Genomic DNA, 26984 nt, shown 5'->3' on the forward strand with positions numbered 1-26984 from the left:
GTTCCGATTTTGTTTCTCGGTCCTTCATCAAAAAGCTGGACCCCAAGGCCGTGGCTGACGAGAACACGGATCGCAGCGAGTCCACCAAAAATGTCGAATCACCCTCAGTGGAATAGGTATTAGACGAGACCATGGAATGAGCGGGTGATCCAAATTTGGATCGCCCAAAAATGTCACCGGTATCCAAACCGGACGATTGTTGTAAGAGATCCTCATTGTGGGCTCTCCTTGACTCATTTCGTTCGTCCTCGCCATTGGCGAAACCAATGTGTCCATCCTGGATGTCTGGAACCCGTGTGTTGCAGTCTACCACCTTCTGATCCGCAGGCAAGACATCGCCGCCAAAAATGTCGTCTTTCAAGTCCAGCGCCTCAAGAGTCCCCTCCAGAGACGGCTCATTTCCAGCTTCAAAGGCCGGGGAAACACCGCCTTCCAAAGTTTCGAGGTCTTCTCCGCTTTCCAAAGGTCGAGTCGCAGAGACGGTCCGGCTCGGCTTGAACTCCTTGTAGCCCAAATATGGTGACAGATTTGAACTATCGTTCAACTTTGAGGAATTGTACGTCGCGATCGCTTGCCGAAGTAAGGTTAGGTTGAGGTATGGTAGAACAACCTCCACATGGTCCGATTCGCTCACAGAAGACCTCCTACTGGATGCTGACGATAACCCACCACAATGCACATCCTCCTCCAATGACCGGCCGCGAGACGGCCATTGACGATTTGGAATACTTTCACCCTCAGAGCTCAAAGAACCCGATGAATCTCTCCTCAGGTTTGTCCGTGCATATGAATAAAGGGTCCTGTTTTGTAACTCCTGCTCTGAAGGTGATTGAGGCGGTGAGAGCGAAGATAAACATGTCGACTGAATAGGGAAAGGCTGCTGATGATGTGGTTGTTGCCGAGATGTACTAAGGGCAGTTTTCGCATAATCATCTTCCGTACATGACGACGAGTCCAAACTGTCGCTATCCGGATCCTTATTTGACCCAAAGACTGGCTGCATTTTCGGACTAGTGTCGATTTTTGCCACTTGAGCCCTTTTCCGTCTCTGCTTGTGGTTATGCCTCGATGCTGACCCTGAGTTCGGCAATTGGGCGTGGTAATATCGCGAAAGATCGAGGACTTTTTGCGAGTGTAGCATCCTCGAAGAGTATCCCAAGCCGATCGATTCCTCTCCCAAGAGCGTAGAGCCCCCTCCTAATTGAGACTCTCCCCATTGCGTATCGTCTTTCCGGAGAGATGGGTGAATACGGAAGCTATTCTTCGACTCGACATTCGAGGGCAATGTTGGCGTTCGTGGAGGGCTGTCTGAACGTGATGGACTGAAGGGATGAGGCTGGTCTGGTGGTTGAATACCGCCGTTCATGGCCTTAGCTCTCTCTCCTGTTAGTGTGTGTCCTGACTGCCTCCTGGGCGTTTCGTTTGCGCTGGCGATTTCTCCGACTGATAGTGACGGCTTGAGTCGCTTCACTGGCGATGTTGCGCGCCTCCTGAACAGCTCCCGGCTCTTGCCCATGCCTGCTCGGCTAGACAATGGCGACTTTCCAGGGGAGAACATTGCCGAAAATGGTGACACCGATAGCAGTGATCGAAATAGTGGTGTCCCTGCTCGCTCCATCTGAGAAGGCGTCGAGTGCACTGCTGTAGTAATTTCGTCCGTGCTGTGAGACCCTGATGGCGTCTTTGGGGATTTGGAGGGCGAAAGAATGTGGGAGACAGAGAAGGATGGAACCGATTTTGAGTACTCGTTAGGTTCGTACAGTCGGTGCTCCTTGTGGCGTCCAAAGTCCTCGACTGAGGTTGCAGGTCCTGGCGATGATCTAGAAGAGGATGTCATTGCGGCGGCTTTTGTTGCCAAGAGCCTTGACGGAGGACTCTGCTTCTTTTGGGCCGATGGCTGCGATTCACTAAGCGCCCCCATAGTGGGTAATGGCGAGTCCGGCATATTGATAACAGGATCCAGTGGACAGTTTGTGCAGAAAAACAACCGCGGTCTGGCTGCAAGCTGAATTGCGAGAATGGCTGCGGCATCCTTGGTCATTTTCGGAGAGCACTTGCTGGATCTGCAGAGTCGGTTGGTGCAGTCGTGCTGCTGACATCCGATCGTCAGTTGATAGTAGTAGCGCCTCACGTTACGTTCGAATGTGTGCTTTGCATGTGCCTGCTGATCCAACTCTGCCCTCGCTCGACTCGATGCTGGAGAGCTCGAAAGACTATTCGATAACGTGGGGTTGGCGAGAGCTAGTTGGACTGAAGGGGTGTGCATCTTTGAACGTCCCTGAGAAGACTGTGTCCTTTGCCGCCGACGAGGGACAGGAGTGCGAATGTGATCGCTACTGTATGAGCGTTGGTCCAGCTGTGAATGCGGAGATACTGACATCGTCTGGGACTGCTGAGGGGATGAAGGTGTGGGTCTCTCCAAGAATGAGTGGCGCTCAAGAGCATATGAAATAGACGTCCCATGATGACGGTGTTCACTGGACTCATGTAGTCGTGCTGTGTGCGAGCGTGTCGTGCCAGACGTCCTTGCCGGGAGATCAGCGGCCGTAGTGGAGGGTCCTGCTTCAGATGGCGTAATTGGCGGCAGATGTGAAGGTGAAGTTGTAGAAAAAGCTGAACCCACGGCAGGTGCAGCAGAGGAGGAGGACGCTGCGGATACTGAAGACGACGAGGACACTCCGACGGAGGAGGAGCGTCTGCGGCTCCTGGAGACAGAGTTCCCAGCTGCAGCTGACACTCCTGAGACTCCTGCAGAGTTGGTGGAGGGCGAAGCTGTGCCGGTTCCTGTCGTGCCAAGAGAGATGCTGTTGTTTGTTGAGGGCGATAACGTCCAGTCCTGTGTTGCCGGTGAGCCAATAGCTTCTCGGTCTCGCTCCAAGCCAAGTTTCGGGGTCGTCAAAAGGTGCGGCGGTTGTTGAGATGGCATTTCGTGGTCGTGTAGACGCTGTTTGCAGGCTATGGAACTACAGAATGGAAGGGTGTCAAGAAGAAGCAAAGGAATGTGTTAGGGGAGAGTTCATTCGGCATCACCTATAAGGCGTGTCAGTGCTGTGTTTGCTACGTCCTTGCCTTCTTCCTTGGAGAACTGTATGAGGGGTGTCCTTGTGGTCTTTGTTCAAGTGCAGCGTGAGTGATCGTGGCTTGCTTTGTACACACTGTGGTGCATGCGCAGAGAGTATGTGTGTGAGTGTGATTTATGGTGAAGATGATGATTGGCGATGGAAGGATGAGGAGACCGAATGGAGACGAAAGGAAGCTGAGTGATGCGACAGACTTACAGGCCAGGATGGTTGTGCAATTACGGAGGTGCGTGCAATTATGTTTGGGTTGGTGGCAAACAACCCGAGGGAAAAAAAAAAAAAAAACGGAGGTGCAACCGCAACCCCTGTCACATAGAGAAACATCCATGCACTGGCACACAAGGCAAGACATACAAGCATTGTTCCCAGCAGTGAGCGAGAGCCGATCTAATTGAAGCAGCAGAGAGATGTAGAAACACAAGAATGTATCGTTGCTTAGATAAATTGGATGCTGAAATACCGGTCCAACATCTACTATTTGAAAGAAGAGTGGATAACCCCTTCATCTCAGGGGCGGCACCGAGGGTAATATTTCATTCCCGCCATCAAGTCAGTCGTTTTGAGCACTGACTCTGTGAAATAGTCCGTGCCTAGAAATGTGCTATGTCAGCACCTCTATTGTTCCTGAACTCGGACGTTCCCCTGCCTATAGCGCTTCGCTAAGCTGCACTCCTCCCTTACATAAGCTTTGCCGCAAATGTAGCCATATCTCTAGCCTGAGAATGAGTATTGTCCAGACCTTGCCAGAGTCCTGAAAACTCAAGCTTCTGCAGTTGTATCAAGCCATCCAATAGACCGATTTTTTAAGTCACAGACCATCGTGGCTGAGTCCATATCTTGATAGAGTGCCAACATCCAGCTTCTGAAACCTCTTCTGATTTGCAAGCGGCACAAAAGTTGATCGGCGTCATGATGAACGCTGTGGACCCATCCGCAGATAAAGACACAAAGACTTCTTGAATTCCCACTTCGGCAGACGAAATGTCTCTTGATCGTCGTCCGCAACCTTGAGGATATGCTGTGCCCTCAATCGCCGGTCAAAGAATTCCACCAGCTTGGGACGGGATGACAAGGTCTATTATACAAGGGCTCAGGTTATATTGGAGGCGTACTCGAGGTTAAATCAAATTAGGGAAGAAGAATGGTAGACCATCGATTCAATGGCCTGAGGTCCTGACTCCACACCGTGAAATTCAATCGCAGTCAGCATGGGGCTGCTATTCAGAAGAGAGGCATTGTCTTGGTCCCCTAATTCAGGAGAACAGAGTGTGGCGCGCCAGAAACGTGGAAAAGTAGTCCTTCTGACAGAAAAAAGTGCCCGGTCCAGCACATCTGCTCACCGATGCTCATCGTTATCTAGATCGGCTCGGGAAGAGAATGGCACTTACACTTGACGTCCCATAGTTACGTTTATAGTATGGACCACGGGCTGCTGTGTCTAAATGCTGAAGTCCAGCTTTGTAAGGAAGGCACAGGTGTTTCAAGGCTGGGCGATCAAAGGCGATGGAAGCAACCCTGAGGTTCTTCGTCCAACAAGAGGATACCGCCTTCATAAAAGTGTGTGATGGATCCAATTCGTGAGCTAATCCCAAGTCGATGTAAGCATCGGTTAAGTAGATGAAGGTCCTTGAGGAACTAGTCTTCCTCCGTGTCGTACATGCTTGCTGATGTGGTCGATGCTGAGATTTTCCCTCTCCTCATATCAATCGATAAAATAGTATGATAGAGGAAGGTTGTTGTTGCGCTGTAGGCGATGTGTCGCTAATGGCAAGACCAGAAGATTCTATAACCTGAGACAGGCAAAGCATGCCGAAGGGGTTGGCTTGTACTCATTTATGAAGAGAGGGACGTACAGTCTTGAGGAGCTTCAGCGTTTCCTAGCAGGGACCGAGGCGCCTTCCATGCGTGTGCAACAAATGATACCGGCTGCAAAGTGTCGAACGAGAGCATTGCCGCATGAGCGCAGGAGACGCAGCGTTGGTTGTTATTTCAGAATTCTTTCATCTGGCTCTTTAGTATGGGATGGTTTGCAGCTAGACAAAACAACACCCACATGAGAGAGACTAGAGCGCGGCGAAGCTGCTTTGTCGACTTTGCACATAAACCTTAAAAGCATAGTTTCTCTCATACATGCATCGCCACATGCCTTGTCGACTCTTTCTTCATTCCTTCATCCTCTCTTTTTTTTTTTTTTTTTTTTTTTTTTTTTTCATTTCTTCTCTCGTTCTCTTGCACGAACCTTATCCCTACTCAACTTCTCAGAAAAGTACTTCGCCATGGGATACCCACAGGAGCCACCCTCATATTCAGCCTACCAACCTACTCAATACTTGCAGTCCCCACGGGTGTGCTGCATCACCCTAAACGAATGCGACAAACTGCGTCTTATCGGCACACCCCCCGAGCTCTCCCATCAGATCCGCCAGGCCATTGCTACCTCCTGGGGCCGGATCCAGCGCGAGGCCAATTATTCGGGTGCACATGAATTCAAGCTCATGGGCAACCCCTGGCTCGGCCAGGGCATCGAGGCCGTCAGATCCAGACGACTGCTTACAGGCGTGCTCAGGACTATGGCTCAGAACGGTTGGAACTTGATCCAGGCGGCCGATGTCTCGAAGAAGCAGGGCGATAAGGACTCGTTGTTTTTTGAATCGGTCTCGCAGGCGACTGGCATTGTCGACGTGGGTGCAGTTGAGATGTTTGCGATGAGCTTTAATCGAACAGACAGGATCCGGCTGATTGACGCGCCTGCAGATATCCCAGCACTGATCAAGCATGCCGTTCAGACGCAGTGGAAGTTTGGGTACGTTGACAAGGCCTACCCGCCTTTACCTTGTCTTATTTAAGATGTTCTTGGGCAGCGACACTAATTATGCATTTGTTGGGGAAACCTCATCCATTAGCATTCAACAAGAGCAAATATACGACACGTCCTATGAGTTCAAGCTGCGCGGAAACCCGTTCGTCCCTTGCGGTGTTGAGGCCGTGGTCTCCAGGATGATGTTGTCTCAAATATTGGCAAATCTCAGGGCAATTGGGTTCAAGTTGTACGCCTCTGTTGACATCAGCGTCGGTACTGAAGGTCAAGATGTCGAGTCCTGGGTCTTCCGTCGTGTTGGTCCTGCCTGGTCCTAAGCTTTGCGCTTCACAATTGTCTTCTTTGCTTTTTTGTACGCGTTCGTACATATATCCCTTTTTTTATTTAGTCCTATTATGATAGGCAATCAACGTTCGCCATGTACTTTTATTCTTATTTTTAACCTCGATGCGATAATAAAAACAATGAGCAGCAGTAGGGCTCGTGTCCTTGTTGGCGGCTGCAAAAAGAGATGATCATGCCTCCTTCTCAAAAAACAGCATGTACGCTTCCGCATTTCTGACCACAGCCCAGTCCACAATCTGGACGTCTTCGTCTGAGATCCTCCACCACTTGTCCTCGGTCGTAACCATCGGTACAGATGGCTGAGTTAGTTTCTCAGAGTCAGCAACGTTGAGGTCATCCATGTCACCCACCTGCCTCTCTTCCACGCCGTCTTTCCTCCTGCGCCGACGTAGAGCTGCCGATGAATCGGAGGATGAGAAAGTCGAACTTGAAGGGATCCGTCGGTAAGTCACAAAGTGTCCCGAGTTATGGCTACCAAAATGAACAATCACTGCCCACAGCCGGTACACCACCCGGTCATCTCCTCCGTCGTCCTTGCCAGCAATTTCCCCATGACCATTACCCACACCAAGAGTTGATCTTGCTATCAGTCCAGAGCCCGTATGTGCAGTCCATGGTGATGAAAGTGGGATGCATCCGTTGCTTTCTCGTCTAGAGAACAACGACGCTGGCGCTCCTGCCGAAGTTGGTACTGTTGCGATGCCTTTTTCAGAGCCAAGGCCTGCCGTTGATGTTGCTCCAGGTCCCGAGACTGACCCTCGACGAGACATGCTCTTTGTTGCAACGGTAGTTAGATGCCCTGAAGTCGTAAATTGTGTGAAATCCAGTCTGGGTCCAAACAGGACCTTGCAAGGGTTCTTGGTCATCTGGCCCGAAGGCGTGAACATGGATCGATTGAGATGTAGACACAGCGCTTGTGGCGGTTTCGCAATCATCGAATGTTTGGTCGTTCTATTAGATCGCACAGGTGTCAACTCAAGTGGCGACTATTCACCATTTATCATGTGAAGTTATAATAAGGTCAGTTGGTGGCAAATAGCGGCATGCTGGGCTGCTCGTCATGACGAGAAAACATGACGCTGCGTTCATTACATACCAAATCCATCTCGATATCATAAGCGAGGCACTGGTCAACACGCTCCTTCATCTTTTCCATCTCTTCAAGACTAATCCTTGATGTGGCAGATTTTTTGTTACCAGCACCATTAACGCCATTTGATGACCGTCTCCTTGAAGATCCGCTATTTTCTGGCTGTGACTCTGCTGGATGGTTGTTGGTGGCCCCTGCATTTTCTTGCGGTGCAGTTGAGCCAGTCTGACTCTCCCGCTGCCGTGCTTCGTCTCCCGCCAGGGGTTTCCGTCCCTGCTCAATCATGCGTTCCAGATCCTTGCTTGCTTTCAACACTGTGCACTTCCTGCAATTGAAGTCCGTGATCGTATCCAAATGAATAAACGATTCGAGGCAATCTTCCAGACTGCAAGAATACTATTGTGAATTAACGTTGGAAGAATAGGTCAAAGAAAAGCATGGACATAGTTCTGGCGCAGTTTGAGTACAGTTGACGATGATATACCTGACGTGGCACAGTCAGCGACAGATTATCGAATGTCGAATGCCGAATTGCCGCCTTTCCAAATGGAAGGGATCTATTAGTTTCAGTACATAGAATAAACTCTCCGCGCTCGAGGGCTCCAACTTATACTTACAGTATATCCGCAATCCACACAGGATACACGACTAGCGAGTAAGCCCATGAAGGGACTCTTGGCCCGACTGAACTTCTCCTGTTCATTTCTGTCCATGATCAAACTGGCAGTCATTGCCATGGGTTCCCCTTTCTCTTTCTTGGCGGATGTTTCCTCCTTGGCGTCAGCACAATGCGATGAGGGCGAGGAAGGCTCTGAGGAGGGTGATGCATTCCCATCGCGTTTTGGTACTTGAAGTTGACTGAACGACAGCGAAGAGGACATGACAGATGATGAAGACAGTCGCCTTGGTAATGAAGGCGGTGGGTTCAGGATGTCACTTACGGCCGTCCGGTCTAATAATGAGGCTGTTCCCGGGTGGTCTAGCTTTTCGCGCTCTTCTGAAATTTGAGACGAAAGAATCTGGAACAGCTCTTGCGCATCCTTCAGTCGAATAGCCGAACATCAATAAACGTTGGAGCGTGGTAGCGTGGTGTTAGCGCGACGTGACTCTTCCGAGCAGTTTTCGAACAGCCTCACTGGAGATATTTGGCCAGAAGGGTACCTGTTGTTGACTGGTAAGGACATGTGCCGCTTTCGCCTTGACAGTGCTGACCATCCGAACAAGTCGTTTTGCTGTCGGGCGACGATGCATTGTGTTGAGCACTATCATTGTCATTGAGAAACGTTAGTTTCATGATGGCTCTAAGCTTAGTGCATGGCACTTTTGGGTTTCTTGAAATGAAAGCACACATACTTTCGACGGTCTCGCAGAGCGCAAGGGTAATAGAGTCCTGGGCATGTCCGATATCCTTGCGCGCCTCAAGATAAGCCCGTAGAGATGGTAAAGACGCCAGCGCCTATCCAGATGAGCGTTGCAAAAGCATTGTATTGGTACCCTGATCCGATTATAAGATCGACGTAACCATCCTCTCCTGCAATCCTTGCTGCTTTACCTGAAGTACTGCATTCATAAAGCAAGTGTTTCCGACGTTGACCAGCCCTGTGACATATTGAGGAGCATCTGTGTCTAAAGACAAGATACACAGTAGAGAGCAAGAGACCGTCAGTATCCGCGTCCAGTGACCTCATGATGGGAGCAGTATATAGAGATCATCGCCTTGCAATGGTATTCGTGGCCGTCCATACCCTGTGTCTTCCGGCTCTTGTTCCTGGGCTTGCCATTACTTTTTAGCCTCCTGGTCTTCGAGTCCGGCACTGAGGTGAGAGTGCGAGCGAGTAGTACGACAGTGGTGATGGCCGCAAGGGATGCAACGACTGTCCTCGCCGTTGGTGGATCCATGATTGTGAAGTGAGGATGTCGTTTACCATCAACTCCAGGAACACACACCCCTTTGAATGAAGGAACTCGATCGGAAACGTCACTACATCACAACATGTAGCGCCGTAACCCATCGTTACGCGTGAGAAATATCCTTCAGCACGCGTATATTACTGCTTTTAGTACAGCCGGCACACCTTGATTCCCTGCCAATCCATCAGTGTACTTGTTCCTATCGTTTGACGTGCCTTTTTTCTGGGCTTTTGTTACGTTCTATTCTATTCTACCATCTGTTACCGCCTTCCTTTATTGCGGGACCTTACTCTCTTTGAGACCTCTTAGTCTTCCTCTGCCTTGTCGTTAGTTTTGACGATGGTGTTCACAACTCTTTGACCATTGACGAGTTTGAGAGGGGCTGGTCTCGAATCATTGACCACTTAGGGAGCGCTGGTCCTGGTTCCGAGGCAGAAGCAAGATCCGTAGCAGACATAACATTCACGGCAGATGCAGCGGTCAAGGTCGATGCAACATCCAAGACAGGCACAGAATCCAAGGCATATTTGTATCCTTACAAGACTTTGGCCGCCGCGAGCACTGGACCCGACCTTGGGTCTCAGTGCACTTCACGGATGGTATGCAATCCACGCATAGAGTTGAACAGCTTCACAGCAGCATCAAGTCGTTGCTGGGTCTGATGTCTTCTCTCTTACAGATGCTCGAGGTAGTTGCAGGGAAGGGTCGCTCTGTTTAGAGAAATCCACAGCGTTACCTTGGAAACTTTGCCCCTGCATCAGATGGGAACTGAAATGGGGGAGTCCCTGTTTTATAGAGCGAAAGACACTCAGTCAGGAGAGTCTGTTGCAGATAGCGCTGTAAGTTTCTTTTTCTCCATGTAATTTGTGGATCTCCTTGCCAATTTTGCTCAGTTGCCCATCGTTGATCTTTACCTGCTGTACTTTGGTCGAGAATGCGACCAAGCAGGATCACCACAGGGTATCATTAACCGCGATGCTTTCTCGGCTTGAAGAACACAGCGTTGAGCGCATCTATGATGTTTCCCACTTCGCAAAATCCCGCTCGCGTTCAGCATGTAGTGCTTTTGAAAGACGGATTCTACTTCTATGCATGCCTTCACCTTCAGAATACTGGCCTCGTCTAGTGTCGCTTTTTTAAAGCGATACTGGTTGATAGGAATTGCAGGTGCCTATAAGTCTTATCAAGAAGAGATGGTTTTGCGAGGGCTATCAAGACAATGCCGAGCCCAATCTGACTAGGGAGCCATCCGTATTTCCCGCCACTCACAATGAAGCGATTAGCATTGCTGGAAGAGCGCGACAACTAGGTTACATACGAACAATCGACGGCCTCTTCATTTCAGCGAGAACGGTGCGACCAAGCCCGAAGATCCTATCCTAGAAGAAGCTGCTCGGCGAGCTCGTTGGAGAGATAAAGAGGGTATCGGAAAGGGCAGATTTCGATCCGGAGCTGGCTATGAGAGTAGTCAACATGCTCGATGGCAAAATCGCAGGGAACGGTGGTGCTAGTTACGACATGCAGAATCCCATTAAGGTCAGCGGTAAAAGGAGGCCCAGGGAGAAGCGAATCGAGAGTAGCAATGAGCTGAACAAGAGGAAAAGGCAGAGCAAGGTGAAGGCTGGAGTCAAGAAAGAGGAAGACCTCAAGAAATCCCAAGACAGTAGGGGTTCGCAATGAAAGAAGGCGATAACAGATGATGACTGAATAGAGTAGAGCAATTATAATATTTGATAAACGCATAAAAAAAGACTTGTCAAACGATAGGTGCAAGTGCGTCGATGGATTGACAAACAAACAAGGTGTGCCAGTTATGCTATAAGCAATGGTAGACGCGTGCTGATGGCTACCTGACGCGTAAAGAGAGGCGCTACAGGTGCCGCAGCTATGTAGTGATGTACACGCCAGTCGACAAATAGCAAAATGTGATATATCAAAATACACCAGTCGACAAATAGCAATTTCCTTAAAATATATGCCGACCAACACACATCATCTAACATAGACGGCGATGCTTGCAGTACGTCAACAAAGCATGAGGGAGTTATGAAGTACCTATAGAAGTCTACAAATGGTTTACAAGGAAAAAACCTAGCGACAGGCGTCGACACCCTTAGCCTGGAGTATAAAATAAAAAGCCAACAAGAACCATGATGATCACTCTCAACTTTCCCGTTCCAAGCAAAATAACGTACGTAGGTGATGTTCATTCCAACAAATATATGCAAGCTCTAATATATTGAGACAGTCTGATATTTAGAGCTACTACCACTTTTCGCGCCGGCTTCCTGCTCCACTACTTGAGGGAGGAACTTATTATGTACAGCGCAGCAAATATGTGCCAGAGAATAAAATCGTCTCCCTCTCGGACACACCGTTCTTGCTCTCTTCTCTGCCGGCTCAGGTGCAGGATTGTTTACACGGGTCTTGCACAGGATTCATTACATGGGTCTTGCGCAGGCATTCGCATGGCTCCAGGCTGGATATTCGTAGTACTGGAAGAGGCGGCATTCCTCTCATTACTGAAACATGGTCGTTACGCTAGTGCCTGACTAACGCAAAGACCTATCGCCGGTCTTTTCCCGGTGTCTTTGCTGGTTTTTACTTGTATTGATTGATTATTGTATCTACAAAGATGCTCTATGGCCGCCCCCTCTTCTGTCCACCCCTGATCCTCCTCTGGTCACCTCGTCTCCTGTCCTCCCCTCCTGTCTCCTCCCCTTGTCCTCCCCGGCAACCCCTCCTGGCAACCCCTATCTTGACTGCTTGGATTACCCTGAACTAAGGAAACCGGAGCAAGAAAAAAAAAAAAAGAGGGATAAAAATAAAACCACGTTATCCCCAAACTATATTGACCTGCTGTGCGTCGCAGGGTCGCAGCAGGGTCCAGTGAAACAAATTAGTTCAGGGTGCATGGAGGATGAACAATGGGCTTAATCTCAACAGATCGTCGCAGCAAGCTTACTCTACTGCTTACAACACCCCGTTCAATAAAAGTCATCTGCTATGGATTTATCTCTTCCAGTATTTGAAATTAAAATTAGCAGGCGCCTCATGAAGCCTTTCCACTCCACAAAGCGACCCCATATAGTATGATTCAGGACCCGAGGGTCTATTCGTATTCACTAGACATCGGAAAAGGCGGTAATAGTCGTCTCTAGCATGGATTCTGATTTAGAGGCGTTCAGCCATAATCCAACAGACGATAGCATCGGACCATTGCCTGCTCAGGCAGGCCCAAATACCAATTATACCGAATGAACGGTTCCTCTCGTACCAAGTTCAATTACTATTGCAACAACGTTCCATCAGTAGGGTAAAACTAACCTGTCTCACGACGGTCTAAACCCAGCTCACGTTCCCTATTAGTGGGTGAACAATCCAACGCTTACTGAATTCTGCTTCAGTAGGATAGGAAGAGCCGACATCGAAGGGCCAAGAAGCAACGTCGCCATGAACGCTTGGCTGCTCTAGCATGTGTTCCTTCGGTGCTCAGAATTATTTCTTGCATAGACCTCTGCAAGTGTGCTATATTATAACAGTAGTGGAGCTCTAGGTAATTATTTAGCGCGCACAGGCTGCACCATTCTTATCTCCTGTAACCACTGTTACATTATATATTTGCAACATGACCCTCTAAATGTGTGGCATATGTCTCTACAGACATGCGATTTACCATACTGACTGGTTGATGGATCTTCAATATCTGCTTAAAGCTCGACGTTCGGTTCAATTTATCCTTTTTATCATAGATATAGTAGTAAACGTCGTCCTCTTGAGCAGCGGTTGTTGAGCTCTTATACTGATGTCGACCTTGACTGGCCATGGTCAACCAGTTGGTGCTGCTCAGTAAATGCTGGAAGGTCTTATGCCATCCTTGGCAGGCGAGAATACAGCGAAGATCTTGCTTGCTCAAGAAGAGGCTGATGTGTTCCCTGGGCTCTGGGAGGTTGAATGGGCGGAGGGGCACCTTGGGATTGATCTGGCCAGAACAAGACGGCGGAGAGGATGAGGGAGGGAGAGTGAAGGTGGGGGAGAGACGTATGTAGAGGGAGTGCGCTTTATACACAATGGAATCAAAGACTGGGCACGTTAAGATGAGGTTTGCCCTCCATGGGCGCCGCATAACAGTACTCTTAGGCTCCCTACCGTCCTAAAAGCATTGTCTTGTCCTTATTCTTGCCTCCTCTGTTACATGCTTCTCAACTGGAGCTTACTTTACGCTGTGCTTTTCTTATGTATCTTGTTCCATGATTATCTGTTCATGGTTCCCGCTACTTGCTCTCAGGCACTCAAACTGCTGGGCGGGCTTTGTCGTCCTGCTTTAATGGTGCGTCCATGAGCATCCCTGCTTTATTACTCGACCTGCTATCGCCGATGTCGGCAAATGCTGATAGATTTCTCACAGTCCAAATGGTCTTTCACAACTGGTTATGGCCCATCAAGAGGCACGCATGACCTGTGTACGTAGTTCTTGTTGATCAAAGGTTTTCTTCTCCTTCCCCCACCAGCGCTTTCCTTTCCTTTCCTTCTGGCCAACCCACCCACACACTTTGCTATTCTATATCAAAATGTAAGTTTCCCGTCCATTCAGCTCATTCGAGTTCAGTGAGCCATAAATGACGCCACCTAATAACTAATCTCTACATTGCCGACCAAGGATCGGAGCAGCTCACGACGTTGGGGGCGAACAAGACTCGCGCGACCGCGCCTTCGCGGCAGACTCTGCAGGGTAAGAGGAGTCCAGTGTCTGGTGCAGTACCGGGATCTGCAGAAAAAGGCGTTTAATATCTAACAGAACTATGCACTGGACTAGGGATGAGGGCATTCATCACCAGGGAGACATTGGTTCTGTCGTCCGTGATCAGCAAGACGCCCTAGTCCCATCGGACGAGCTTCCCTCTCTTTCAGAGGGTGCAAGATCAACACTTGATGCCCCATCCTCAGACGATGGTCTGAGGGACCCTGGCCTGTAAGTCGTTCTTGATAATCCAGCTCTACATGACGAGCAATACTTGGCTGAGCCTATGTTCATCTTCGCTTTCTCTCTTTAACACACACTAGCAAGCATAAGCCCATCCTTGGGGTGGTGAACGAGCCTCGACCGGCGCAAGCACCTCAGACGTGAGTGTATACCAGAGCTTGTTCGCCCGTTTATTTCTTTGTTTTTCGTTACGGTTGCTGACCACTCATTGAACGGCATATGGCCGTCGCTTTTTGCTGCAGGAATGAAACAGTCTCGCCTATTTATAAGCCCGATCCAACGAGTGCGGGCGAGCAAGGCGCCAAGCAGGCTGCCTCGGGCCAGACGCAAGAGTGAGTGACAAACAGGGTTACTCGCAGGGACTTGGCTGCTCATGCTTGCAAAAGCAGGTGCTCTAACCGCGTCTTCGTTCATTCGATCTAAATTAGAGCGGCCCCTCCCTCATACACCACAGTGGCTCCTTACTTTTCCAATGCGGATCCAATCCACACCATGCCTACCTACAACATCCTCCTGCTCGGCCAGACGCAAGCCGGGAAGAGCACTTTTGTACAGGCGGTCAGAAAATATGCAGACCCAAACTGCAAGATCGATTACCAAACTATTGGAAACGGCAACAGTTCCCATACCTCGGAGGTGCAAGCCTACTCTATCGAGACGCAGTTTCCAGAGTACCAGCTGTACGACACTTCTCCTCACCACCCACTCAGCGTCATGCAATACATTCAAGACTCTCCAATGGAACGCGAGCTGAACATCGTAGATATCCTTGGCAGTCCCACCCTCAAGGAACACCGGAAGAAAATTGGTCGGGTCGATGATTACGAGCTTCGCCTTGACTGCTCCTCTCTCCGCCCTACAAGCGTTATCCACATCTTTGATACTCCAGGCCTGAATGACACCAACGGTCGCGACGAACGGAACGTTGCAAAGACCCTTTCCGCTCTTTCCCGTTCTGGAGCCGTCCACCTTGTTCTCATTCTAATCTCACGACGCGTTCCACTGACACCTGATCTGCAGGACACGCTAAGGACCTACTCGAACATTTTTTCGGCCATGAATGGACTTATTGCATTCGTACACACCAATGTAGACTTCAAGACCCAACACCCTGAAGACAAGGATTTGATGGGATACATAGATGATAGGAGAGCAGATCTAGCGAGGATCATGGGACGAAAAATTCCACATTTTCTTATAGATTGCGACCTAGAAGAGGAGCGACTCGCCTGTGTGTATCTCAGGCATCGCATCATTCGCTACCTGCTTCTCCTCGCAAGATTCAATGTGCCGGTTTCTTTGCAGAATATGCAGCTCTGCAAGACCGAAAAAATGAATAGAGTCGACGAACTCATCGCCAAGGAGAACAGAGAAAAGCTGGCACAGATCAAGAAAAGCTGCTCTGAGGTCGACAAGGCCATTCGCGATATCGATTTTAAAGCCAATGAGATCCGATACGAGATCCGAGAGCTCGAGGAGTTCATCCGCAACCACGACAAGGAGGATGTCGAGTTAATCCACGAGGTCCACTTTGAACAAAACTGGGTACTTTTCGGCTCACGACATGAATCGGAGCTCAGGTCGCCCGACTTTGAGTTCTCGATCGACTCCATTTCCGTATACCAGTTTGGAATCGATGTCAAAGAGATCAGAGGCGGCGAGGGTTGCAAGTTTTGGAGCGTACGCCTGACCAGGCAATCCTTTCACTACGGCACCTATCATGCCAAGCTGTACACCAAGCGATGTAACAGGCACATGCAGGAGATCCAAGAGCGCAAGGGCAAGCTGGATAGCCACAGGATAGATTTGGAGAGGCTACTTCAGGATCGTAACTTTTTGGATAATGAGGATGCAGGGCAGTGTGACATCCAAGCACAAAGGCAGCAGCTGGCGGCTGAGAGTAGCCGTTGCCTGGACATGATTGCCCGTGCATCCCGTCCTACTTTGCATTTGAATCTGTTCAAGGCTATTGCGGAAGCGGGCGTGTACGAAGGCACGCCTGCTGAATGCGTAGAAAAGGTCTCAAACTTCTACTCGAGCTATATCCCCACGGCGGGCGAGGAGACACCCCTGATGGCTCATGGGCTGTAGTAACAAGAGTCTTTGTCAGCTATGCCGTTCGAGCGCATGCGCAGTGATGGGTGACAACCGCAAGATGCAGTATCATTTACACGCTTGCCTTGCAGCGATATCAGCTTGTGGAGACACCGGGTCTTCATTTCCTTCAATATCCATCCCACATTTCGCGGCACATCAGTCATAGCTGGACCACACCAAAGAATAAAGACAACTGAAAAAAAAGTTTATTCGTTGCGGAAGTGCACTGTAATTTTGGTTCGGGCCACTTGGGGCCAAGTCGGTACACGAGTACCTCCTAACTGGCTCCTGCAGCAGACCATATCGCATTTAGCTTTTCCATCTCTGAGTCTCGTGCTCGCAATGAGCACTGCACCAGAGTGCTAAGGTCTCAATGTGTTCGCACAAGGAGACGAGGCAATAGATCTGGAACGGAGATCTTAGTTAAAGGGTACATCATAATATATTGGCTTCAATCGCCAATGTCTGGGAGTGTCAGTTTGAGAGTAAACCTACATATAACTGGGTACTTGCTGGACCAGCTCTGGCCGCCGTTGGTGCGTTGACACACTGAAAAAAAAAAAAAAAAATTGACGAGGGCGGTCCGGTCCGTCTTGCCATCAAGACTCACCAGCCCGTTTGCGCGCAAAGATTAAACTGATGCCACGTTAGCACTGTCTTCTGCATGGAGCCTGTAGGTGTCCATGGACTCGGGTCAGCCATCTTTGTCAGTAAAAAAGTGGTTACACGCTCAAGCATTACCAGCTGAGGTTGCTACACTGCTATCGCTGTCTCCATTTTCGTTGGCGATGCAAATAACACTTTCCTTTGTGCTAGTGCGTTATATGGCTTTCATGCTGTTCCGTGTCTATTTATATTCGTGTTACTTTTTACAGTTCGCGGCGGACCCCATATCCGGCGCATTTAAGCCCACTCTGTTGCTCTACTATAGGCTTTTACTCAGCTCGCAGCTAAGCAGAAAATCGTGGTGATTGAGTCGACATACTCATCTTTTTTCTTCCTCGCTCTTTGGCTGTTATCTCAGTAAGCTCCAGAAAATAGCCGGTGTCGCACCAGCAATGGTAGGCACCAGTTTATCACATCGAAACAGTAACCAGTGCGTGGAGAAACGCGTACAAAGGTTGCTTTCAGTTCGCCACCCTCCTTCCATAGCAAGTTTTACATGATGGGGCTCATCGTCGCTGTCGCCATCGTTGCCTTCCCCTTAGCCTCTGCCGTCTCAGTCACCGAAGCTATTCACATCGATATCGTCTACCCTCCTCCTTTAGCAACCCTCTGCAAGAATCAAGGACCCTCTCGTCCCCATGCGCGACATTTATCCCGCTGAGAACTAAACAGACGCAATAGTTTGATGTTGGTTGCTTTGACGCGTCAAACAAAAAAAAACAGCGATATACAAAGGAATTGAACGGGAGAGGAGCGTATTATAGTAAAACTTGAGGAGCGAAGAACGTTGCGACAGTTGAATGTCGTCAGCCGGACAGAATTGCTGCCGCTGACGGGAATGTCGTAGAAAAAACACACATGAACAGCATGCGACTCTCAAGAACTGACAGTACATTCGGGTGTGTGGTGTGCGAGGGTTAGAAACGCGCTTGATTGCGATCGTTCTTCTTGTCGAGGACAAAGCAGGGTATTATCGCTGTTCAGGTTGGTGATAAAAGCGGCTAGGTACAAGAGTCTACACAGGGCCAGGCCTCACAAGCAGGAATAACAGATGTTGATGCATTGGTATTCAAAAGATCTAGTCTGAACATTCCGCATCCGTATGTCTTCCGAGCCATGGTGGTTCATGTGCGGTGAAGGCTCTTGTTGAGACTACAGCCCACGATCCCCAAAGCGCCTGTTGGTCACAGGGATGATATGCTCGTAGGTCTTGGCAAAAGACAAACCAAAGCTAAACTAGCGAAAGCCATGTCTTCCTTGAAATCCTTCTCACCATTGCGCGTTCAAGATCTCATCATCTTTTCCTCATTCTTCATTGTTCCTGGTCCACCCATTCCTCTTGAGAGAAAAACAAACTGCGTATTTTTTTTTTTGCAAAATAAGGTTTCCTGCGATCACACAAAATGAACAAGGATCCCTTGCCTCCTCCATCTTACGGGCCCCTGCCCCCTATCCAGGAAAGCCCCATCCGGATCTGCACCATCTCCCTCACTGGCTACGACAAGGTCCGTCTCATCGGTACCCCAGCACCGCTCACGCCACTCTTGCGGTCTGCGATCCTCTCCTGCTGGGGCACTATCCAACGGGAATCCAACTATGCCGGCTCACACGAATTCAAGCTGTCGGGTGTACCATGGCACGGCCAGGGTCCAGACTCTGTGAGATCACGAAGACTTCTGGCGGGGATCCTTTACACGATGGCAAAGGCCGGGTGGGACCTGCTACAGTCGACTGATGTCAGCAAGCGGATCCATGACAAGGACACGCTGTTCTTCGAATATTCAGAGCCTCCCGCAGGAGTGCTGTCGGCGTCGAGCTCGAACTCTGGAAGATCTGAAGCAACAGCCATGGGAAGAGAAGGGGATGGGATGGAAATGTATGAATTGAGGGAGGTCGAGTTGTTCACAGTGGGCTTTAATCGGTCGGACAGGATAAGGATCATCAGTCAACAGGTACCACAGGTCATGTTCAGGATGGTGGAGGTAATCAAGCGGGCGATTGCTACACAATGGAAATATGGGTATGTTGCTTAGATCCACATCCGTGGTTATCCAGATCTCCTACAATTTATTTTCAGTCGCATCTAGCATAAACTAACGGATAGTGTCCTTTTTATTTTTTTATTTTTTGTAAAGCATTCAAGCAGAGCAGGACTACTGCGGATCGTATGAAATCAAGTTGCAGGGTAATCCCTTCGATGCAAAGGGCGACGAGTCTGTCTATGCCCGGATGATGCTGGCACAGATCATTGCCAACTTCAAGGCCGAGGGATTCAAGTTGTACGCGTCAATCAGTATTGGCCATGGCAGGGACGATAATGACCTCGAGAGTTGGGTTTTTCGGCGGATGAATGATTCTTGGCGTTGATCAAGGTGTCTCCATGGCGTTGCGGGTATATGAGTGATTCAATACTCTTAGATTGCCCATGCCAAGGAAATAGCAAAAAAAAAAAAAAAAGCCCAGAAAGCCAGGCTCATTCATGGGGTGGTCTAAGCGAGTCTTCTTAAACCACTGGATTTGGTAATAAATATAAAATGCGTTCAATTTTGAATGAGACGGAATAGGTTAGACATGCCCAGTGATCTCTCACACACAAAATTGATGCATCCTGGCGCCAGATCCGACCTCTCATTCTGCTTTCTCATCGCGCCATTCTCACGCTTCGTCGCCTTGCTCCACTCCTTGAACACCACAGGGCACCGAAAAAGCAAAACATGGACCTCCCGGATATTCGACACCATTTGGCCCAATTCCTCGACAAGTCTCAGCTCGCTTCCGCTGCTAGCGTCTGCAAGAGCTGGAACGCCTCGTTCGCACCTTTCTTATTCTCAAAGATCGAATTGTCTGAAGATGAGTGGGCGCCCGACTACTCGGCTCTGGAGACTCACGGGAAATATGTTCGAACACTTTTCATATCAGAAAGTCAAAGGATTTATCCCTACGAGCTGTGTGGGAACCTTCACACTCTGCGCGCTGAATTTCGGATCTTCGGTTCGGACGATTACGATGATCTGGCGATTATTATCCGCAAAAACCCAGGTCTTACCAACGTGACAGTGCGCTTGAATAGCGGCGAACCATCATACGGCTTCATGTCGGCGGTGCACTCTTGTCAGAAGCTGAGGGTGCTCAATCTCATGTTTATCAAGCTACCCGATAAACGTAGCATGAGCCTCTTGCTGGACACAGCCGTTCGTCTGGAGCAATTGATCATTTACGGAGGCGACACTACCGACCCTCACTCACTGGACAGGTGGCCCGAATTCCCTGAGATGCAAGTATTAGACCTCAACCTCGATGAAAGCCTATCACAGAATCACCAACTCGAGATCATCCAAAGGTGTCCCTGATTACGATCGCTGAGATGGTTCCTGGACAATAACGAGCACACACCAACAGCAGCCATTTGCGAGCTTTTCTCGAAATCTTGCCCTTTGCTTGACGCGTTACGCCTGCGAAAAGATTCGCTGCCGGACACGGACATCGCCATGATCTTGAATAGTTGCCCCCGGTTGACCGCGTTCTCTTTTGAGGACTCCCTATTCAGCCATGAGGCCTTCCAATCTCTCGCTCGCCATTTTCCGCAGTTGACTTCTGTTAACCTCCAATGGTGCCTTCAAGTGACTAGCGCGATCTCTCATAAGATCTTGACCTCTTGTCCAGAATTGATTGAGTTTCGCGCGGACTTTCTGGACGCCCGAGACATCCTGGGTCTTCGTGCTGAGGACGACGACACTGCTGTCGAGGAACGAAAGTGTAATTCTAAGGACTGGATTTACCTGAAGCTGCGGATTTTGGACATCTATATTTGCGGACTGCAAGGCAAACCGATCGAGTGGCATCGGCAGGTGTTCAGGCAGCTTTCACGGTTGAAGGAACTAAGAACCTTGGAGATTTTTCCGCGAAACTTCAACCGGGGGAATTCCCAGGATGGAATCGACTTGAGGATTGAGGCTGGATTAGATATGCTCTCTAGCTTGAAGTACCTGGAAGTATTGTGCTTCGCTGGGATACGGCAGCAGATGGACGAGATGGACGTTCGGTGGATGGTGGAAGCGTGGCCGCGCTTGCGCCGAATCGAAGGGTCTTTACACCACTTGCCTGAGCGGAGAAATAAACTAAAGATGATCCTGTGGACCCTGAGAGGGGGTTCAATTGAGGTCTATGATGGCGACAGTGAGGAGGAGGAGGAAGAGGAAGAGGAGGATGAGGAGGAGGATTGGAGTGAGGGGGATGATGAATATGAAGTTTGGACTGCGGAGCTTGATGAGTTCGAGGATGAGGAGGGCGATATGGATGAAGACGATAACGACGACAACGAAAATGTGGAAGGTGACGAAGAGGAAGAAGAAGGAGATGAGGAGGATGAGAAAGATGACAGGGGCTGATATGGAGGCCCTCATTTGTACCCTGATTCGCTTTCTAAGGTGCCCAGAAACCGAACATTAGGACGTTGCACAGCAATAAATCGTTCCGGGATCACAACATGCATGAAGCGCCATCGCGAGGATATCTGTGGTTTCAACACGGATGTATATGCCGCCTTGTAAAACTCACAAGGAGGACGTTCCCAATGACTCAATTGCAATACGTCCAAGGCTTTAACGCTGTTTGTATGTCTAGCATGTGCGTCTCAAGTGTAATACCTAGTATCGTTTGGTGTTGCCGATAAAAAAAATGCGTTCAGCGCTCAATGACTGAGACAAATAAGCTCGGAAACCCAGGGGGTGATTTCTCCCCTTGCCATAAACGCGTTCCACGATAGTAATGGACGTGCTAGCTTGAACAGGGAGAACTGAGCTTTAAAACTATGTAGCCCAGTTTAGTCATGGCACGGCAGCGATGAATACACAGGTTATAAAAGTATCCAGGGACGCAAAAAAAAAACAATCGTCTCTCCCTCATTCCTCTAGGATTCCGCCTCTCATCGTCCTTTACTCCTCATCCCTCGGCCAATTCCCACCTACTAGCGATCAAACAATACGAGCCTTCAAAAGATTCAAGACCACTCAACCAAAGTTCCTCGACTAATCTCAGCTCGCTTCTGCGGTTGCAGTCTACAAAAGCTGGAACGGCACTTTTATACCCCATTCATCATTTGAATCTTTAATGGACCCATAGCACCAGAAGGAAGCACAACAAAGGAGACTATACTCGACATCTTCACCTGTACGATAAACCATTGAACATTTCTCTGGGAGATTTGACACCTCTAGAATATGTCGATTTTCCATCAGACGATTCTGGCACTTGCTCGCTACCTTTGGACCCTGGCACTGCTTCATACCGAGATCTGCAAGGGTGCGATTGGTGCGATGGATCACCGGATCCTGATGTCTTGCCTAAAACTAGAGGATTCCATCACAGATATACTGGGCGCTCAAGATATCGCTGGTGCAGAGGCGAGCGACAGTGGTGATGCTAGACTCATAAGATTGGGCGTGACAGAACCTATGGCATTTGGATCTGTATGTCTGTAGACTGGGAAGAACAACCTGAAATTGATTCTGAGGCAACTTGTCAGGATAAAAAAACTGGATCACCTGTCTGTGGATCCCACGCGATGGGCTCAGTATGCGATTCAATCGGCTCTGGTAGATTACGACAGGAGATAGATGAGGATGACGTTTAGTGGATGATGGGGGAGTGGCTAACAGGAGGAGCAGAGAAGGAAAGCTGTAGGCGATAACAGATCAGACCGGAACTGATAGACCAGAGCTGGGTAGTATCTATCTTGCAAACATCTCTAAATTGTACTGTAGAACAAACCCCGATATGAGAGCGATAGTTGTAATGATAGAATAAGCGAAAGAAGGGGGAGGGGACAACAAACATTTCTCTCGCACTGCAATCGATGGCTGATTCTTGTCGGCACTACGCGCACAGAACAAATGTGCGTGCGCATAAAGGAAAAAAAATCCACATGGCGAGTGAAGGGTCAGTAGACAATCATTTACCTTGCCCTGACACACTATACCCATATGCTAGTATAGCAGCGGCCTCATGCAACGATCTTTTGTAGTGCAATAGAGAAAAAGAGTCCGTCTTAAGAAAGTGACAAGGTACCGTATGCATGACAATAGGGTTTATTCTTTCTGAGTATCAGAGGGTGTCTTTTTGGCTTTCATTTCTCGGCGCACGATGACTTTAACATGGCCATGCGCGTGTCAAACCATGGAACATTGGGCACATGTCGATGGTGGGATATGAATACATAGTGCACAGGCCGCAGCTGAATTTTCAAACAGGCACTTTCATGTGTGGATACTCTCAATGCCTATCCATCATTTCATCGCTGTACAGAGTGAGTGTTGGGCTGCACTCCAAGAGACATATAAAGCCTAATGATGACACGAACCCTTATCGATGTTATTCCTCCTCATACTTTCTACCCTCCAAACAGGTAAAAAGAAGGACGAATGCATTTAATGTCTGCATCATTATAAACGACCAGCATGATGAGTGCTTTCTGCTCATTCTTTTATCTATTGTGGTTGCCGTATTATGTCCTTTGTTAGCCAGCTTCTTTCTTTCTCACTCTCTCTTTCCCTCTCTCGAATTGTACGTTCCTCCTCTTAAAAGTAAGTCGAGGGGATATATAAGAATTAAGGCACATGTCGAAAATCAATCCTCCTCGCTGTTATTTGTCCGTCGAAGCATTTCATTTCCCCAATTTGTTCATCCCCCACACCATACACTGGCTTGCATGCGCGCGTTCATGTACATCCAACCACATATAGCACATTTTCTTTGACATCCTTGTCGTCTTCCTGGTCTCAGAAAGGCGAGAGCCGAGTTGCCATATGGCTTTACAAGCTCGCCTTGGCCTTTTTTTCACCATGTACTTTTTGGGGAATATTAAATGTCTTTCATGTTGGCGTACATCCATCCACCCATTGAGGGAGAACGATGGCCCAGCGAGAATCGGAAAAACAAAACTCTCAAAGTACGAGGATGCCGTGATGTCCCAAAAAAGAAAAAAAAAAAAAATATGGGGAGGTGGGGGGTTTGTTAATTTTACGCCGAGTGGGCCATGGATATACATGTACAGTGCTGCAGTACGCATTGGTCATGTTAAAGCCGACATATCCATGTATTGGCGCCCGATCAGTTGCAGAAATGTGAAGAATCATGGGAAAGAGGACAATGGACCAGTCTAGCCGCCCGTATTTTGCATTTGCGTAGATTATTGGACCTGTGCACTGGACATCGGATCGGAATGAGATGGTCCAAATAGATAAATAGATGGGTCATGGGTCATGAGAGTTTTGACTTTTGAATACGTGTGCGATGAGAGTGAGCATGGGCCTTGTGCTACGCACATGCTGCAAACAACGGTAATATGACAACCACAAAAGATGTGTATGACGCCTCTGCTGCAAGTTGGGTCGGAGATGAACACGAATGTATGCAAGCTAGGCTAAGCATAGGCTTGCTTCGAAACGCCCATGCAGGTCCATTTCCCCCTATTCCCCCTTTCCCCTTCCCCCTCCCCCTGTTTGCAACCTTACCCCTGGATTTTTTTAACAGCTTCTTGTTGCATTTCGCCCAAAACGATGCTTTTTTGTTTGAGGACAACTCTGGGAGCAGCGGCAGAGCGAACAGACATTGTGGGAGCAAACGTTTCGAAGCTACTCTCATTCTTATTTTATTTTGAGTGTTGCCACCTCCTTGGGTCGTGGCAATGGACGGGATTGCACTTAGAACAAGTGCTCCCTCTTCGTGTGAAAAGTCATCCCCCACAAATAGCACCTCTGTCCTTGGTGTGCTCACATTCTTGGTACGCTTACCCATTCCCTGGATTTATATACAACAGGCCCTAACAGTGCTGGGGGAGAAGATACAGCACAGAGGGGGGCTAGTATATAGGCAAGAAAAGGGTCAGATGAGGCAAACTCGGGGATTACACTTGTATAGCAAATCAAACATTATGTGCTCTTCTTTGATTGTCGGAATGGATAACCAACAAGAGGCGATGCACATGTCGCTGAGGAAACGCGAACAGAGGTGTTCGCGATATCCGAGACGGGGTGGTATAAAAAGGAGGGTAAGGCAAGGGAATGTAAAAGAAACTCTGCCCTTGGTTTCGCATGTTGGAGGACCTCCATCTTCCTACACTTTAGTCCCTTTTGTTCCCTTCCCCTCCACACCAAGAGTATTTCATCATCCTCATTGATTCCTTTCACCCTCGCATGCACAAAGCTCCTCTAGGACTTCAGCCCTTCTTTCCCGGCAAATTATCTGTATCACCGCCCCGTATAGTTTGTCCAGATCGAACTCACTTGTTCCATTTAGCTACACTCCATCAGATCTAGCCTGCTTGCCGAGATCCTCGATTCCTCACTCTAGTTTCGTATCGTGCACGCGCGTCTTTTGGTGTGGCTCGGTGGGTTTCTGATTCATTAAGGCCCTTTGTATGCCAGTGTGCGCCTGACAATCAGTGCATAGTGGCTGTTTGTAAACGAAACCGTGTTTCGTCGCATAGTGGGCCCGAGGCTGAACCCCCTCCCCTTTTTCGTACACATAGATATCTCACTTCGTTGTTTCCATCTTGGGCGACCAATCTCTTTGGGTGAAAATTCTGATTGCCATTTATTGCCCGTTCCGTAAGAGGACGTCCAGGTATGTTTGTTTGCCACGTTCTTTAATGGTTCTATTCCTCGTCTTTTCTTTGCAGCAGGCACAGGTTTATTAGACCGCCGTCTCTGCAACCTTTTGTTGTTTACATACGAGACAAGAACAATTAGAAGAAGAAGAAAAAAAAGAGTGAGGACGAGAGCATTCGCCATCCTAGTGCCAAAAAAAAACAAAGAAGAAAGTAAAGAGAGGAGTGAGCCCCGTCATATACTTCATACTCTCATTCCCACTTTCCATATCCTCATGCTCATTATTATCAAGGTTATTAATATCATACAAGCCCGCGCTTACTTTGCTATCTAGATCCCATTCACTCTAATTCATATTATCGTCAGAGATACACCCGGCCGCTTCTCTCGCTGTCGTGCGACATTACGGTGTCCTACCGATTATTACTCCATACTGAAGTAATATCCGTTGACAGTTGACACTCAGACTTGGCTTGCCGTGTCGGTCACCGCGCTGAATTGTTGTAACAAGCAGTTGTTATTTTCATTTCTCTCCTTTTTTTTGGTACTCCTCGCTGCAAGATTATAAACAATTTGGTTGAAGAGGTGCCGCTCAGCGACGAACTTTCTCCGCCCCTGCAGGTGAATTAACTGCTGGCAACTGTCATACCCCCTCAGGTCGCCTGTCCGGGTTCGCACTCCATCTGTCCCCCCCGCTCTTTTTCCTTTTATCTCTCACTTCCCTGTAACGACCCTCTTTTCCTCTCTTCACACCTTTATTATTTTCTTAACGACTCTCCCTCACACCTTCCCCCCCGCACCGTTAACGATTACGACCTTCCCTCACACTTCATTAACGACCCCATACATCCTTGGACAGGAAACAGCAACCACAGCCTAACACATACTCATTCACTCACTCATTCGCTCCATTAACGACCCATTGCAACGAAACGAACAACAACTCGCCATTACCAATCGATCAAAAGAAAAGTTAACGAAAACACAGCAGCCTTTTATACATTTCCCCCCCGCCTCTGCACGTCCATTCCCAACGCCCATCTTGCAGCCACTTGTTTGTCATCACCCTAAACTCCCGTCTTCCCGCAGAACGTCGACCCGCCCATTCTCCATCCAAAGCACCTCCGCGGCCCGACCATAAAAAGGAAAAGATACCGTGCATCCCTCTCTGCTGTCACGGACCAACAGTAAGTTTATTACGGTATCCCATACCGTCGTCCTTTGTCTTCTTCCCACCTTTCCCATTTTGACCCCAACATCCCCCCTCTCTGACCAGACCAATGCATGCATCCACAAATCATCCCGACCACCCATTACCAGATGGTCCTTATGCCAACAGTGCCGACAATGCACCTGCCCTGGACCAATTGCTCGTCCATTCCTCCTT

General features: G+C 48.9%; 7 protein-coding genes across 7 annotated transcripts; 5 read left to right on the plus strand and 2 right to left on the minus strand.

The window, feature by feature from the left end:
- Positions 1-2942: 2942 nt before the first annotated feature.
- Positions 2943-3309, minus strand: BC939DRAFT_418760 (uncharacterized protein; the record flags this gene model as incomplete). The annotated part of the gene is made up of 1 exon (XM_051553041.1): positions 2943-3309. A coding segment is annotated over one exon (252 nt), but the record flags the coding sequence as incomplete, so codon positions are not given.
- Positions 3310-5356: 2047 nt separating this feature from the next.
- Positions 5357-6215, plus strand: BC939DRAFT_472769 (uncharacterized protein; the record flags this gene model as incomplete). Its single annotated transcript, XM_051558298.1, has 2 exons — positions 5357-5883; positions 5984-6215. The coding sequence occupies 2 exons, from the start codon at positions 5357-5359 to the stop codon at positions 6213-6215; spliced, it is 759 nt and encodes a 252-aa protein (XP_051417133.1).
- Positions 6216-6413: 198 nt separating this feature from the next.
- On the minus strand, positions 6414-9232 carry BC939DRAFT_498629 (uncharacterized protein; the record flags this gene model as incomplete). Its single annotated transcript, XM_051559837.1, has 8 exons — positions 6414-7229; positions 7340-7729; positions 7818-7871; positions 7951-8373; positions 8495-8595; positions 8687-8789; positions 8886-8959; positions 9079-9232. The coding sequence occupies 8 exons, from the start codon at positions 9230-9232 to the stop codon at positions 6414-6416; spliced, it is 2115 nt and encodes a 704-aa protein (XP_051417134.1).
- A 1330-nt stretch (positions 9233-10562) lies between these two features.
- On the plus strand, positions 10563-10931 carry BC939DRAFT_435899 (uncharacterized protein). Its single transcript, XM_051553549.1, has one exon. It carries the CDS (start codon positions 10703-10705, stop codon positions 10922-10924), a length of 222 nt encoding a protein of 73 aa, XP_051417135.1. The 5' UTR covers positions 10563-10702; the 3' UTR covers positions 10925-10931.
- Positions 10932-14502: 3571 nt separating this feature from the next.
- Positions 14503-16519, plus strand: BC939DRAFT_146007 (uncharacterized protein). The gene is made up of 2 exons (XM_051550186.1): positions 14503-14560; positions 14657-16519. The coding sequence occupies exon 2, from the start codon at positions 14721-14723 to the stop codon at positions 16317-16319; it is 1599 nt and encodes a 532-aa protein (XP_051417136.1). The 5' UTR covers positions 14503-14560; positions 14657-14720; the 3' UTR covers positions 16320-16519.
- A 1732-nt stretch (positions 16520-18251) lies between these two features.
- On the plus strand, positions 18252-19567 carry BC939DRAFT_435903 (uncharacterized protein). The gene is made up of 2 exons (XM_051553550.1): positions 18252-19011; positions 19127-19567. Exons 1-2 carry the CDS (start codon positions 18395-18397, stop codon positions 19356-19358), a joined length of 849 nt encoding a protein of 282 aa, XP_051417137.1. The 5' UTR covers positions 18252-18394; the 3' UTR covers positions 19359-19567.
- Positions 19568-19705: 138 nt separating this feature from the next.
- BC939DRAFT_472774 (uncharacterized protein) lies at positions 19706-21379 on the plus strand (the record flags this gene model as incomplete). The annotated part of the gene is made up of 2 exons (XM_051558299.1): positions 19706-20331; positions 20494-21379. 2 exons carry the CDS (start codon positions 19706-19708, stop codon positions 21377-21379), a joined length of 1512 nt encoding a protein of 503 aa, XP_051417138.1.
- Between the last annotated feature and the right edge of the window lie 5605 nt (positions 21380-26984).

This window comes from Gamsiella multidivaricata (genome assembly GCF_025024155.1).
Source record: "Gamsiella multidivaricata strain RSA 2152 chromosome Unknown BC939scaffold_3, whole genome shotgun sequence".
Taxonomy (NCBI): Eukaryota; Fungi; Mortierellomycota; class Mortierellomycetes; order Mortierellales; family Mortierellaceae; genus Gamsiella; species Gamsiella multidivaricata.

Coding starts and splice junctions, on each gene's coding strand:
- BC939DRAFT_435903 (XM_051553550.1), top strand. CDS start 18,395: ATGAACAAGGATCCCTTGCCTCCTCCATCTTACGGGCCCCTGCCCCCT. Junction 19,012..19,126: donor GCTACACAATGGAAATATGG/GTATGTTGCTTA, acceptor TTTTTTGTAAAG/CATTCAAGCAGAGCAGGACT.
- BC939DRAFT_435899 (XM_051553549.1), top strand. CDS start 10,703: ATGAGAGTAGTCAACATGCTCGATGGCAAAATCGCAGGGAACGGTGGT.
- BC939DRAFT_146007 (XM_051550186.1), top strand. CDS start 14,721: ATGCCTACCTACAACATCCTCCTGCTCGGCCAGACGCAAGCCGGGAAG.